Source organism: Chinchilla lanigera, unplaced genomic scaffold (assembly GCF_000276665.1).
Source record: "Chinchilla lanigera isolate Chin_1 unplaced genomic scaffold, ChiLan1.0 scaffold00056, whole genome shotgun sequence".
Classification (NCBI taxonomy): domain Eukaryota; kingdom Metazoa; phylum Chordata; class Mammalia; order Rodentia; family Chinchillidae; genus Chinchilla; species Chinchilla lanigera.
In genome coordinates, this window is record NW_004955457.1 from 2,746,914 (window position 1) to 2,763,406 (window position 16,493).

The 16,493-nt window shown below is 36.4% G+C and overlaps 1 protein-coding gene across 13 annotated transcripts in view; it reads left to right on the forward strand.

Moving 5' to 3' along the window:
• The window catches only part of Ikzf2 (IKAROS family zinc finger 2 (Helios)), a 154,145-nt gene extending 138,022 nt beyond the window's left edge, over positions 1 to 16,123 (forward strand). For 12 of the 13 annotated variants that reach the window (XM_013520764.1, XM_013520762.1, XM_013520763.1 and 9 more), the window contains 2 exons: positions 3,342 to 3,485; positions 7,818 to 16,123. In XM_013520764.1, the coding sequence (XP_013376218.1) occupies positions 3,342 to 3,485; positions 7,818 to 8,542 (869 nt within the window). In that variant the 3' untranslated portion in view covers positions 8,543 to 16,123. The remainder of the gene's footprint in view (positions 1 to 3,341; positions 3,486 to 7,817) is intronic. The other variant, XM_013520770.1, reaches the window with a different exon arrangement.
• The last annotated feature ends 370 nt before the right edge of the window (positions 16,124 to 16,493 follow it).

The following is a 16,493-nucleotide window of genomic DNA, read 5'->3' on the forward strand; positions in this document are numbered from 1 at the left end:
CTCACAAGGGCTATGTCCAGTGACCTAGTCACCTTCTACAAGGTCCCACTTCCTTTCACTACGTTAGAGACCAAGCCTCCAGTGCATGAATCTTTGGGGGAACAAATCATATCTAAACCACAGCATAAGGCAGTATGGATAAATATGGAGTGAGACATCCAGAAGTTCAGTAACACTCCATGAGGGGAAAACCAAAACCATGGCGATGAGATGAGAAAGAGCACGGTAAGACTGCAGAAGAGTGATTTCATAGAAGCCAGGCCAAGTATCAGCGCTGCCAAATGCTACCAAGAAAAATAACTCAGAATAACTGAAAAGTTTTTTTTTTTTTTTTAATTTACATTATCAACATGGAGAAAATTTGTGACAAGATAGAAGACCACTACTTTTTGCCTGCCTGGCTTCTCTGATCCAGGCTAGATCCTTCAGTCTGTTTCTTCCTGGAATTTGTATTTTGAGTGGATAGTTTGTTAAGAAAGCAAAGCTATGTTGGGAATCTTATTACGGCTCTTGTCTTTATGGCTTATCACTGTGAGGAAATAATGCAAGAAGAAGTGTGTTTTTACCCTGGTTATAACTTCAGATAAGGTCCAAGAAGATGTTTGATCATAAAGTATGCTCAAAAAAGTGAAGTTAGCACATTGGGATATTTTAAACCTGGATAAACATCTTATCATGTGATTAATGCAATTGAAATAGTAGGTATCTAGAGAATCCATTTCACGTCTTAAGAAATATATATTCAGAAACGTTTTGTTGATCTGCACCCAAATTCATGAGATCAAAAAATTCAGATTACATAATTGGGAGGAAAATGTAATGACAGACCTTGTGTTTCAAACTAGCTTATAAAATATTGGTGTTCAAAACAAATGAATAAAAAGTAGTATTTCACAGCTGTTAAGACCCCAGACTGAGGGAGCCACACTTCTTCGTAGTAACATCCCCTAGATGTAACGTTGAGTAAAGTACTTAAAAATCTCTGGGTCTTTTGTTTCCCCATCTGTAAAATGAAGATAATAACAATAATAGTAATGGTACCTGTTTCATGGGTTGTTCAAAGGAATAAATGAATTATTAAATGCAAAGCCTTGAAATAGTACTTAGCACCTGTGATATGTTAGTTATTGTGAAGGTGGTAGAGAAAAAAATGAGAGTTTTATCTAAATGGCTGTGAAGCAGAATTTAGTTCAGGGCTCTGCCGAAGTCTTTGTTTTTAGTTCACAGAAACTTCATTGAACTAAAGACAGATGATCCTCTGAGTTGAGGTGGATGTGGTGGGGGACAGTTCCCACACTTGGGTTTCATTTTGAGTGTTAAATATGTGCAAATATGAAAATTCAGGGTGAGATTTAGAGCAGAACTGCCAAGTGTTAGACTACTCATTTCAGAACTAATTAACGTATTCAATTTTGGGGCAAACCCTGTTAACTACTTTTGCTAAAAGCAAAATTTACAGCAACCACATTTTTTCTTCTTGGATCTAGATCGGCAATATATTTTCACCTTTGGTTCACATACAGATTTGCTTCATAGTTTTATAGTTATTTTAATAATGTAGTTAGTATTATGAATCTCCTATCCAAAACACACAATAAGATTCTTCTCCCTCGTCTGTATGTCATTACATCTGCATGTTCCCACCACACCTCTACTGCCATTCTGTTCCTCTGGTTGCCTTCATCTGAATATTGTAGTCATCCTCGAATTTTCTTTTAAATGAGCCATTTTTCTTTTAAATAATTTTTTAGTTGCTAAAAGATTACATAATGTCTTGGGATATGTCTTGTCCATCGGGCAATCTAAAGAATATCAGCAAAAAGAATGACACATCCTTGTTGCTCAATCTCAACTTGGAATACATATTTTTTCCAAATTAACATCCAGTCATTGGTGCTTTCTTTGCTAATCATAGCCAGAGGTTCTCTCTTTGTCTTTTGAAACCCTGGCTTCATACATGCTAGATAAGTAGTCTACCACTGGGGTACCGCTCCAGCTTCTGGGTCTTTTGTTAAATATATACATTAACATCGTCTGACCATTCCACTAGGTTACCCAAAATATAGACTGAATGTTGATTTCTTTAAACATGTCCAAATTAGGAAAACAGCCTTGATGCTGTTTTTTATTTCTTCAAAATCAGCAACCTATATTGTTTATTAAATAGGTCACCTGAATTGTGTACTCAGCTTTCTCCACTTTTGTCTTTGTGCTGTTACTCTTAGCGATAACCAGCTGGACCCCTCACAAATGAGAGTGCTTTATGTTTCGCACAGTGGGACTGTTTTGTAACAATGAAAGGGTTGAAGTAAATCATTTAAAAATGCATGCTGACCAAGTAGAGAGAGACTAAGATAGGAAATCTTTTCTATGAATGATACTTTTAATCCGCTGATCTGTCTGAAATGTCGCCTGTTCTTATTTAAACACACTTTGCACAGTATTTCTACTCAAAGCAACTTTCGTAAGTTCCTTGTCTATACTATAAATGTCAGTATGTAGTGTTAATATCTCAGGGCTAACATATTACAGCATAGAAATACAGACAAATGGGATGAATAGACAGCAGCGTTGGAGGGGTTATGTCAAATGAATTAGGGCAGTAGTTTAGTCAGCCAGTATGCCGATTTGAAAATGGATTCTTTTATCCTCCTGAAGAGCTCTTTTTAAAATAAATTACTATCATAAAGCTGCCACAGTGCGCTATGCATAGACATGTTCAGAATTGGATCTCCCTCACGAAGCTTGCTCTGTGCAGGTATTTAAACTGTTGCCAATAAGCTAACAGTTCATCAAATAGAGAATCTGCTGTAGGAAAATACAACAGTGTAAAGGAAACGGAGGGAGGAAAATGGTCACATGTTGTGCTGTTATTCTGAGTGTCTGGGTAAGTTTTTCTCTAACAAGTGACGGACTTAGATTATTTTAGAAAATAAGCTCAAACCCTTGAAACTAGTGCAGCCTTAATGTATAATTGATTTTAATCCATGTTAAAAAGACAGAGGAAGAAGATGACAAGCCAGATGAATGTTTTTATCCATCGATGGTAACAACAGTTTGTCATTGATCCTAGAAATACTCCAAACCAAATACTGAGAGAGAGAGAGAGAGAGAGAGAGAGAGAGAGAGAGAGAGAGAGAGGGAGAGGGAGAGAGAGGATGGATGGATGTGTATAAAATTAAAGAGTACTTTTCACACTAGAAGTTATTCTTGCTACTTGCTTTTATTCAAACTAACTAGCTTGTGTTTTTATAACACATACTGAGATGGCAGATCTATCTCTGTATCTTTCAAAATGTTGAAGAAATTATCAGAGTGCCTTTTTATATGGTTTTATGTAGTACCTCCTATGGAAGATTGTAAGGAACAAGAGCCTATTATGGACAACAATATTTCTATGGTGCCTTTTGAGAGACCTGCTGTCATAGAGAAGCTCACGGGGAATATGGGAAAACGTAAAAGCTCCACTCCACAAAAGTTTGTGGGTAAGCCGTGCAAATGCATTTGATTCTTTACAAAGTGATTTTAATTGGAAAAAAAAAGCAAGTTCTTATATATTAGAAATATACGTATGGTGTATTTCAGATAATGAAAAATGTTCCTCAGTTTTCTCCTCTGACATTCCTGTGTGTCATACTTAACATGCACATGCGTGGGAAGGCTAGTAGTAGTGAGTCATCATCTTAAGATGTAATGATATTTAGTAAAAATGTTACTTTAAAGTAATTATTCTTAATAAGAGGAGTGGTCCAGCGAGGCGGTGGTGATCCTTTTAGAGCTTTCAGTAGCAAACAGCCAGCTGCAGCCTGCGTGCTGTTAGTTTTCCACCACTGCTCTAGCCCGATTGGCTAGTTTTGTAATATGTTTTAAATTTGCACTAGTGCCAGGCTTTTTACCATTTTCTCTACATGATATTAATTCTTTTGTTATTTGATTTAACACTGAGACATTCTAATTTTTCCCAAATTCTGCATTAGAAAAATTCAAGATGTTTTCATATATGGATCTGTATTTTCTACTTTCAGCTTTGTGTTCCCAGGTATGACAACAGAAAAGATGAAATATCAAATATTTAGAGTACTTTTCCATCTCCAATCTCTTCAGTATTACTTTATGCACCCAGGATTGGTATTCCTTTTGGTGCATTCTTTTAGTCATAGAGTGTCTCAGAGGATTCAAAAGTTACCCATTTTAAAAAACTGTATGAGTAGTAGAAATTCAATAGAAAGAATTGTTAAAGTAACTGTCATTCATTGTTTATGTAGTATATCTAGTCTTGCAGATTTAATACAAGATAAAAATAAATGACATAAAACTATTACCTGATGTCAGAGCACTGTAGGACATCTTGATGGTTTCACTGAAAGAGCGCTAACTGGTAACTAACTCTTGAGGGTCGTAGTTTGTGCTAGAACAGTAAAAATCATGAGATTATGTTCAGAGGTCTACCTTGGTAACTTTTATTACTGTTCCTCTTCCTTTCTTTCTTTCTTTTTTTTTTTTTTTTTGTAAATATGACAAAAAGAGGAGAGAAGCCAGTTCATTAATTTTTAAAATTGATTAGTTGGAGGTAACTAGATGCTTGTATTTAACTAGACAATAGCATAGTTTGAAAAACAGGAAATTTTTAATAATTTTGTCTTATTAATTTATCTAGTCTATTCCTTGAAACATTTCTGTCATGTTTCCTCTAACTTAGAGAAGTTACTCTCAACTTGATTTGATTATATTCCCTGGACAAAGATTTTTTTTAGATTGAAAAATTATAGTATAGTTCTGAAATAACATTTGATGTTTTATTAAGAATTGGAGCATTCTTTCTTTATGTAGACTCTCTCCTAGTAATATATAGCAAATAGTAGCTACAGGAACTACTTCTGTGTTTGCTCTTGCAGTGAAAATTTGTATCACTCCACGCTTCACATAACTTCCTTTGCACCATGTCCCTCAGTTACGTAATTGCACTTTGACTTTCTCAAGCTCTCCAGACCGGTGATGTCTGAAGTTTATGCCTGTCTCCTTGTCTATCCCTCCCTTCTTTGTCCAGTTTAGATTTTATTCCTCATCACTTTCACCAGTTTTGCCAACGTTCACTTGCCTTGTGTTCCTACCACTCTCTCTTGGTGAAAACATACACTTGCGTGGAGCTGACCACACATCTTTTCAATATTTACATCTCAGCTGCTAGCACATTTGGAGAAAATGCCACAGTCTCATACAGTGCTGTCATCTGGGTGTGGTGGTGCATGCCTGTAATCCCAGCACTCAGGAGGCTGAGTTCGAGGCTAGCCCGGGCTACATAGTGAGTTCAAGGCCAGTCTGAACTACACAGTGAGACCCTGACTCAAAAGATTGATTGATTGGAATGTCAATATAGATAAATGAATAACTCACTTTAAATGGCAGCTGGCCCATCCATACTACCTGACAAAATTGCTCTTGTATAACCCTGAACCATCCTCTCTCTTACTCTAAGTTAGTTGAAATGATTTCAGTTTAATATTGTCAACTCTATAAAATGATGTGCATCTACATAATACCTTTTATTCCCTCATTTCAATGAAGTAGTGTGCCTCTTTCTGAGTAAGGTGAGTTCCTCCTTTTGTGCTCTGGAATTCTATCCTGGTCCCCCGAAGGCCTCACACTGCATTTTTTTCCTTGCCCTCATTTGCCTGTCAGCATTAATGTGATAAAGTATCATGATTGGACAAAAAAAGCAAAAAACTTTACTGAAACCTAAGTTTCTTCCAGCTACAACTTTCTCCTCTCTGAAGTTGAAGTTGTTTAATTTTCTGAACTTACTGTCAATGATCTTTCTTCCTTGCTGTTCATATGCTAGCCCATGCACCCTGGCACTCTTCTTGGTCCTACACGAAAAGTGTCCGCATGGCCGCCACAGCTTGCATCTGTAGTGCCCACTCCAGTGGGTCCTCTTTAGACTGTGTCTTAGTCGGCTCCTGTATAGCCCTTGCCACCACTGGATAGTGAGTTCCTTGTGAAACATACTCTTCCCTTGGTTCCTATGACACTGAACTCCTCTGATTTCCTCCAGCTTCTTTGCTTACTCCTTCTCATTCTTCTTTATGAATCTGCTCTGTACACTAAGTAGCTCACCTCCATTCATATGCTTAAATATTTTAGTACTATAAATCAAGCCAAGAAAACATGTTCTGCCCACCTAATTTTGAAGGCTAAATTCAAATAAATAAAGAATTCCCAGATTCCTTGGCGCTCCCCACCAGACCTTGGCTGCATGAACAGAACCAACTCTGGCCTAGAGCTAGGCCCTGTCCTAGACCCATGCTTATATCTGCTCATCACTAAAAGGTGCCGCATACACACGTGTGGACGCTCATGCCTGCACCTCCAGGTTCTTTTTACATTGCACATTGGACCCCGTGAAGAGGACTGTAGAGAGACAGAAAGTATACTCACAGCTGCTGGGTGGAAGAATTCTGGGATCTCATTACCCAGACTGTGATCTGTGCCGTGTGCCAGATAGACGCATTGCTTTGGCCTTACACATTGCTTATTGTATGAGGAGCAAGGCCCAAGACAAGAATCCCATTTGGCTGTTTTGTCTTTGGTTTAACATAAAAAATGTTTTGCAAGTTCTATTTTACCCTCCTTTTACACGATTTATCTACTCCTGAGTGATAGCACCCACTCCCAGGCTTCAGAAGTTGCCCTGTATCAACTGATGGCTCTCATATCTCAAACCCAGACCTCTCTCCTGCATTTGATACTATATCTAGGGACCTTCTGGACATGACTGTCACTCATAGTGCTCCCCAAACTGAGTTTATCATCTCTTCTATGTTACTGTCATCCACTAAGTTTCCCAGGCCAGAAAACTGGGCTTCGTGCTTGGTTTGCATTTTCAATGTCTCTATCTAGATAAGAAGCAAGCCCCAACCACTGTATTTTCTACGTTTTTCTCCAGTCTAGTGACTTCTCCATTTTTCCTGACCAATTCAGTCACCATGAATGATACAGCAACTTCCCAGATCCTCTTGTTAAATGTTTATCTAATTAGGCCCCTTCTCTGTTTAGCCATTTTCATTCCTAATGCACTCAGGTTGAAATTTGATTCCATCAGTCTCGCCTGTTCCCATTCTCAGCCATTTTGAAATATAAGCAACTTTTTTGAAAGTCTGCACCATTTCGCCTCTCAGCCTTCGTGCCTTCACCTCCACCTTCACATTTCTTTATCTGGCAGTGTTTAACAGCACATTCTAATTCCTGATGCCACCTCCTCTTCCTTCAAGGGGTCTTCCTTTACTGCCTAGTGTGGAACAAACTTTCCTATTTGACTCCATAGCCTATAGCAAGCTGTATTACAAATGATCCTTAAATTGTTACAATTCCCTCTGAACTGTAAAGTCTTTGAGACTATGGATGGATCAGATTTCTCTCTCTTGACTTTGAAACTGCTGAGTGGCAATATTTGAAGCAGATGTTGTGAAATAATTTCTCATCATTTTCACTTTCAGTTGTGTATTATTCCCTTCATTACCCTGTCTTTGGAGCAGTTAGAATTGAACTAACACTGAATACCAGAGTGTACTTTTCTAGAGTGCAGTTCTGTGGATCCCCATTTCCCGGTAACCAGTTTGGCTTACGACCACAGTGTATCACAGAGGGTCTGCGAGTCTCAGCACAATTAAAGAGTTCAAATACTTGACCTGGAAAGTATGATGTATACTACATGATGTGGAAAAATGGAAATGATGTTAACTTTCTACTTTTTTATGTTTTTAATCAAGCCATAATTTCGTTGTATTTTTTTTCCTTTTTCTTTCCTCTCCCTCTCTCAGGGGAAAAGCTCATGCGATTCAGCTACCCAGATATTCACTTTGATATGAACTTAACATATGAGAAGGAGGCTGAGCTGATGCAGTCTCACATGATGGACCAAGCCATCAACAATGCAATCACCTACCTTGGAGCTGAGGCCCTTCACCCTCTGATGCAGCACCCGCCAAGCACAATCGCTGAGGTGGCCCCAGTTATAAGCTCAGCTTATTCTCAGGTCTATCATCCAAATAGGATAGAAAGACCCATCAGCAGGGAAACCTCTGATAGTCATGAAAACAACGTGGATGGCCCCATCTCTCTCATCAGACCAAAGAGTCGACCCCAGGAAAGAGAAGCCTCTCCCAGCAATAGCTGCCTGGATTCTACTGACTCAGAAAGCAGCCATGATGACCACCAGTCCTACCAAGGAAACCCTGCCTTAAATCCCAAGAGGAAACAAAGCCCAGCTTACATGAAGGAGGATGTCAAGGCCTTGGATACCACCAAGGCTCCCAAGGGCTCTCTGAAAGACATCTATAAGGTTTTCAATGGAGAAGGAGAACAGATAAGGGCCTTCAAATGCGAGCACTGCCGAGTCCTTTTCCTAGACCATGTCATGTACACCATTCACATGGGTTGCCATGGCTACCGGGACCCACTGGAATGCAACATCTGTGGCTATAGAAGCCAGGACCGTTACGAGTTTTCATCACACATTGTTCGAGGGGAGCACACATTCCACTAGGCCTTTTCATTCCAAAGGGGACCCCTATGAAGTAAAGAACTGCACATGAAGAAATACTGCACTTACAATCCCACCATCCCTCGGATGTTGGCAACGTTTTTTTTTAAATATTATTACTGTCAGTTCTTATTCTGGGGACATAGTGTCATTTGCTCTACCTAATTACGATAAAGAAGAAACAGAAGAGAGGGGATGGGGATATTGTTTCCTGATAACTTGGCTTGTTTTATTTTGTGGGAATTTAAAGCAGTTCATTTCTACCACACACAAGTGTAAAGCATATCATGGTTTGCAAAATCACTTGATTCATATAGATTCACCTGAAATACTCTAATTTGCCACTGATGTTCAGGATTATGGTTGAAGGCAGGAATTTAGAGTTATCTGGGTAGGACTTTGGCAATTTAAAGTGGTATAAGTAATTTTACTCTTCAGAGAAGAACTTGCTTCAAAATGTAAACCAGTTTTTTGTTCTTAGAGATCATGGAATACAAACACATTGTTATTTAACTCCTAGGATGAATTGAGTTGTTGTGGGTTCTATGTTTACTTCCCCTATGGAATTTATAATTCAGTATGTTTTACACTGTACCATATAGCAAAACTTTTAAACTACAGGAGGTTAAGGACCACTATAATACATCTGAGGTCCTTTGATCTTATTTTTCTAAACTTAAGCACTGTTTTTCCATAGTTTTGATGACTGGCATTTTATAGATACCCTGGCAGCCTTACTTTTAACACCTTTAACAAATGGTATTTTTATGTAGTTTTCTGAATAACATATGGTCTAAGAGTGGATAGCAGGCAGTCAGTAATTTCCAGGAGGGACTTCTACTTTTCATAAATTTGTTTGGGAATTTTTTTTGATGTTATAATGAGATGGCAGCATAGTATACATCCTTGTTTCAAAAAGTATGCTTATGATTGTCATTTTATCCACATTGAATCAGTATTAATCAGTCAGCAAAAAAAAAAAGTATATATATATGTATAAAATTAGGTTAACAGTAGGGGAAAACTTCACTTAGAAATCCATTTTCTGGTATTCTCTTTTCACTGTTTGTTTCAAGCTGTGACCACTCAGTGTTCTGTCCATAGTCCATTCCTCTTGTACTGTTGGAGTAGAAGGTCTTAAAGGTCTTGCTAGGCGCTACTTCTTTCACAATATCCTCAGAGCAATTGCTAATTTGACCTGAATGTGGTAACTTACACCCTGTAAGATTGTTGAACTAGGGCTATTTATTCTAGTATTTCTTGAGTAATATTTACTACTATTGCTGCAGAGAAAAGGGAACTTCTTCGTAAACTGTACTGTGGACTACTGATCAGAGAAAGCAACAACAGAGTTTGCTCTTACTGTTTTGGAGTCTAAAATGTGACAGAACCTTTAAGCAGAGGTCCTGCACATTTTCATATTTCAACAACATTTGACTGTATAGGTCCTTCTCATAAATGAATTTCAGTGTCTTAGTATAGAATTTGCCATCTTTTAATTCAGACATGACATGTTTTCATATTTCCTGTGTAGATTTTAATTCCCTTCATGTGGGTGCTCTTATTCTGTGCAGTCCAGCAACATTGCAAGGGAGGAACCAAGCGATACCGATTCTCAAGTCGTTAGGCGGGGCACGCTTCTAAGGTAGAACTTGCTGCTTGTGTTTTGAAAAAACATGACTGGATTGTTTGATAGCCACTTGTGACTATTGAATTCTATTAAGTAGTAATTAATAACTGCTCTAAAAATCATTAAATAAGATCAGAAGCTGTTTGTGGAGCATGATATGAGAAGTATCAAGTCTAGAGACCCATGGACAGATAAGCAAGTTGGCCCCAGTACTGCTCTTAATTCATTTTTCTGGTTTACCATTTGCTTATTGAAGCAACTGCTAAGCACTAACACAGCTAGAATGAAGTAAAAATAGTTAGGAATCAGCGCTCTCTTACTAGTCCCTATCATGATTATTTTTGGAGAAATGTCCAAACTGTTTCTTTACATCCAAGAGAACACACCAAACAAAAATGTATAAAATGTCCACTGTTAGTTTTTCCTGCATGCCTTAGCACATTACACACTCACAGTTTATTCAAAGAGAAAGCATCTGTTTGAGACTTCCTCACCTCTACCTACTTACTCTAATCCCTCCCAAATTGTAATTGAAATGACATTTCTTTCTTTCCTCTTGGATGAGGTAAATCATTCTGAGCTCCTGATCTTGTGTTTTGCTGCAGTTTTTTTTATGGAAGCATTTGGATGCTAATCAATATATTCATAATTTTGGCCATGTGTGAATATGCATGAATTTCCACTGGCACCATCAATGGATGGTTTTCCTCTTTTTTTTTCCCTCCCACTCCAGCATACAGTTTATCACAGGCCTACTATCCTGCAGTGAGACTGAGTTCAGGTGGATCTGAAGAGCTGTGTGGTCCTCTGTGAAGACAGTACTGATGCGCTGTCCTTTTCTGACTTCATCGTGTTGAGCAACTTAGTTTACTGAAGGGAGTTCATAGATGGTGAGGATGTATTTATAAGGATATAGCTATATTTTCTTGGCTTCATGGTATGAGGAACAGAAAGACTTGGTGGGGCAGGGTGTGCCAGGGACAAATGAGGACAAGGTCAGTTCACATTTGTAGGTTAGAAAGAATTTTTGTGGACATAGTGATTTGTAAAAAGCTCTGGATGGCTATATTTGCATGCTTCTTCACAAAAGGAAGTATGCAGCGTGGTAGCTCCTATAAATAAGTATGAGGGTCAGGCACCAAATAAATCAAGCTTTACATAACAGTTGTATGCCCAGTTTATTTAGATGAGCTTTCACAGTAGAGAGAGTATTTGAGGGGCATAAAAATGGGTTATCCTCTGTAGTTTCCAGTTTGGCAAAAATTCAGAAATTCATCACATTGCTTTGCCCTAATTTTGCCCAGATTTTTTTATCTCCAGTTCTTTTTGGAGAAGTATGCTGCCTCTCTGTGATAATGAAGAATCTTTAAAAGCCATTCTAAACATGATTTTTTAAATAGTGAAAGTGTCCAGGGAGGATGCAGATTGGAAGAAAGAGATTTGAAGTGTTGAAACATTCCATTAAGAATTTTCTGGAGGGAAAAAAAATAGGAGAATGAAAGCAGTGAGTTCTGATTGGAGACAAAGCAGGAAGCATCTGTCCTATGTACATATGGCAGTTGTATGTATGAGTCACAGTGTGTACATGTGTATCACAGTCTTTTAAAGAAAATTCATGAAAAGAATCAATCAGAGTTATCAGATGTGTTACAGGAACAGAGAGTTAAATTTATAGTTGGATTTACTTTCCACATTGTAGTAAGAAATACTAAGGAAGTTACTAGTGTATCGTTAAGACTGATGACAATTATTAAACTTAAATCTTGGCTCTTTATTTCCAGAGCAAAATGAAAATGAAAGATTTTAAGCCAACTGATAAAAACTTAACTGCAAAATTCTTTTTTGAGCAGGAAAGAAACACAGAAAGAAATTCAGCAAACTAGTTGGCAAAAAGAGAAAGAAATTTTCGTGAGCTTTATTTATACTTTTTGTATTTCAGCTACACACCTCACAAGAGCATGAAGTCTTTATGTTTTGTAAATGTTTACCAAAATTTACCTCAGAGAAGGCATTAAGATGAAAATTATGTTTTAAATATTTTCTAAACCTTATTTTATCCTATCTCCAAAATGATAGTGTAGAAAAAGAGCAGAAGAGGCTATAAAAATACAAACAAAAATTGTATCCCCCTCAACACAGAACATAAGACTGTAAGAGGTACTAACTCTAATATTTTCAACTGTTCATTTTTAAAAAGTGATTTGTGATTTTCTTAAGTTGTATTTTATGTATTATTTAAATAAGTACTATTTGTATGATTATTCTACAGCAGAAAATTCTCCAACTCCAAAAGAAAAAAAAGTGAGGGGTGAAATTGAAGTTTGTATATACAAGTTATTTTAGAAATAGTTTTAATCCTTCCAGTTTCTGCAAGATAATTAAAATATACAGTAACTGGTCTCTTAAAATCTTGAACTTAAGTGTATTTAACCCTTTTTTAAAAAGTTTATATTGGTGCCTTTTTAAAATGCATTGAGAGTGTTGCTTAGCTGGGTTTTTTTTTTTTTTTTTAGCTCTACAACACTTTTACTGTGTATTTTTAAAAATCACTTAAAATTGAGTACTATGTAATTCATCTTTGTGTTTTTAGGATGAAACTGCAAAAGCAATTTCTAGTACAGAAACTCTCAGCTCCACTGTTAAAAGGAAATTTTGAAACCAGATTTTAGTATCTTTTTAGTTAGTATTTCTGAATACCATTACAAAATTAAACAGGTAAAATATAGTGTGAAATTGTAACTGTGAATTGAATTATGGCATATGCTTTTGTATTGTTCTTAAGGAAGAATAAGTTCTGTGTCACACAAGGGTTTATTAGTAGATTATTAATTTTGGGGAGAGTAACTTAACAGTATTGCTTTGGATTTCTACCCCCAGACTAGTGTTATTCTACTTTTGGAACATCTATTTTCTAATCTGTTACTGTTTCATGAAATAATGATTAAAAAGCAGGTAATTAATTCTCCTTAAACAAAACAAAATGAAACAAAACTGAACAGTCGTATCACGTTGCTATTCTCCAAAGCATAATCTCAAATGGTTTTATATCATAGCTGTGTATTACTTGCAATGGATGTGTTAGGATAGGACAGCTTTAAAAAAAAAAAAAAAAGCTGCTGGTTATATAAAGCAAATGTCATATGACCAAGAAGCTGTGATATGCTAGTATTTCTTTTTCTCATAGTGTATTGCTAGGCCAAATAATGACACCTTGAATATTTTTTACATTTATTGCAGAGACCTAAATTTTTGGAACTTCTCTAAGGTTTTTATATAACATTCTGTTTCTAGCTTTTTAGTCTTATTTTGCTGTACTGTAAGTTTGTGGATATTTTCACATGCACTCTTAGAAATAAGTTCACATTTATGTTTATTGGGTTTATCTCCCATAACATTGCATTTGTACATTTTCTGTATAAATTTGTTGTGAATTACCCTTTATCCCAAACAGAGAGTGGTACATCAATGACTAGTTTTCTAAGATGTCCTTTTTAGTGTGAATAAAATATAAAATTTAGAGGCCCTGTGCTAAATCACATAAAGTATGGCACATAGCTTCATGTAGGTACAAATAAAACCAGTTTGCAGTGAACTGGGCCTTCAGATTACCTCAAGTGACACAGTAAGAAGCACTTCTTGGACAGGTGAAGGTCACCAAATCCCCTACTATGCACTTAGCAGGATTTCACATAACTTAATCTACTGGAAATGGATTTTTAAAACAAAAACAAGTACACTGTAACAAGAGAAGGAATCCAGTTTTGTTTTTTGTTATTTTCTTAGAGTAGCTCCATTTCTGAAACTGTGATTTAACACATTTGACCCTCAAGCACTCTTGGATCTTGAGCATAAATCATTTCTCCTTACATGTAACTCCCCAGCACCTCTTTCTTTCCTCTCTGTTCATCTCCCTTCCATCCTCATCTCTGGAAGTCTTTACCTCTCTTCCCTCCTTCTAGTTTGAGGATTAAATAAGGTCAGCTCTAACTTGCAATTCATCAATCTCTTAAGTCTTAATTTTTGGTGATTTTTGTTGCTGTATAATCTGGTATATTTTTATACTCAAGTGTAGTTTTATATTAAAGAGAAAAGTGGTCAGATTGAAAATAGTAAGCTGCATAACCCTTGTGTAACTTTCACTCTTAAGTATTGGGTACCTAAAACACGGCTCCAGATGTTTGCCTTCCTTTTTTGTTGAATTTTACATTCTTGTTTGGCTTTTCTCTGAAAATGTAAATCATGAGAGACTAGATGATTTTTTGTAAGTTTTTAGAAAGATGTTAAAAACATAAAATGAAGAGTCTTAACTTTCTCCCAGTTGGGAGAAAAGTGCTTTAACATTACTATAATAATATTCCAGGTTCAGAGGGGGTCCCAGGCCCCATAATTGCTCTTAATAGTTGGACCTTTTAGACCATGTGTTATTTGCAACCTCAGAATGATTGCTCCTGCTTTTTAGTTAAAAAGGGTATTCTCTTTTTGTACAAGTGCAATACTCCCCTTGAAGTCTTAAAAAGTATGGTGATGTTTTCTTCTTTTCCGACCTAGTCTTTCTTTTGTTAATCACTCACACACACACACACACACACACACACACACACACACACACACACACACACTCTACCTTGGAAATCAGAGCCTTTTAAAAGGACACAACAAGCAAAGAGAGAAACACTTAACAATCAAAAGATGAGAGAGTGTAGAAACCACTGGTATGACCTCATGGTCTTTAGTTAGGCTAAATTTCCATTGAAATTAGTTATCCTTTGCCTCAGAAATGTATCTTAATGTCGAAATTCTGGAAGACTGCATTTTCCTCTTAGATCTTTAACTAATGCTCTAAGTGAAGAAACTAATATTTAGTATCTTTATTCATTTCTCTCATTTTGGAAATGAACTTTTAAATAAAAACAAAGCACTTAGGTCAATTTTAAACACATATCACCTGTTGGAGATAAAAATTTTTAAATATTTAGAGCATCCCTGTTTTCATAACAAGTTTAAGAGGTATTTTTCATATCATACATATTTATATGTAGTATGCTGGTTTTCTTTTTTTTATACCTATGTTCCTGTAGTAAAACTGCTGTAATGTAAATATATGTTTTGTTTAAAAAAAATAACATTTCTTCAGCATTTCTTTGAAAGGCAGTTACTGCTTTGTACAGTTTATGTCCTGGCCATTTAAAATATTTTTTCTTTAACAATACCAAAGGTGATTAGACTATTTTAAAGACTAATTGCTTGTCAGTTCTTAGGATGTTTTGAGTTTTAGAAGCAAAATGAAAAAAAGGTCAAACCAGTAAACCTCATTTTTTTCAAACTAATAATTTGAGGAGATACAAACTATTGTTTAAAAAAGAAAGCATATATATATATATATAAATATAAATGTATGTAAAATTAAAATTCCAGACCTTGTATGTCAGGTTTGCTCAGTGTAATGTAGTTTTTTTAAGGCTCAAATACCATACCTCAGAAAATGGGGTTTACTATGGAAATACTGAAACAGTCTTTGCAGGTTGGTGGCAAGTCACTCTGCTACATACTGATTGGGAGACCTTGGCTAAACCGTTTATCACTGCAGACTGAAATGTGGGACTTGTATTTTGTTTTTAATGCACACACATACATGCTCTGTGCATATATGTGGGTACTGTGTATATGTGTATGAGTGTTGTACATGCATGTGTGAGTGTGTGTCTGTGTGTGTGTACACTAAAGAAGCTGCAGAAACTTTGTAATACTTTGTGAAAAGGATTATATTATAAAGGTTTGTACTGTCTTGAGTGCACAGCTACTGGAATAAATTTAGGGAATCTCAGGAACAAGCATATAATTTGTCCAAGATTTATTTCTTCTCAGAAGTGTAAGTGCAGTTTTTAATTCTGTATATTATTTAATATTTTACCAATAAAATAAACTTCTGACAAAACAAAAGTTTGCTATAAAAACTTTCTGGTGAAAATCCTGTATATAAGCACACTTCCCCAGGCTGAACAGGACTGCACATTGACTAGCCAGGCTTATTTAAATTCTATTTGCCATTATGTATATGTCACATTTCCTGTCCCAGGCGTTCGGTACGTGTGGTCTCAACAGTTTTAATCTCAGTCATTGCTCAGTCTTCATCATTATGTGAAGTCCACCAGAGTAGAGAACATAGGATTCCATGGCTTGTTAAGGATGGTATCTCTGTTCATCAGAGAGTTTTTATATACATTTATTTTACCTTTATAACCAATATAAGAGGTATCTCTATCTAAACCCTTTTTATAGAAGAGGTGGGAACCAAGGAAATAGAAGTGTGGCTTGTTCCAAAAT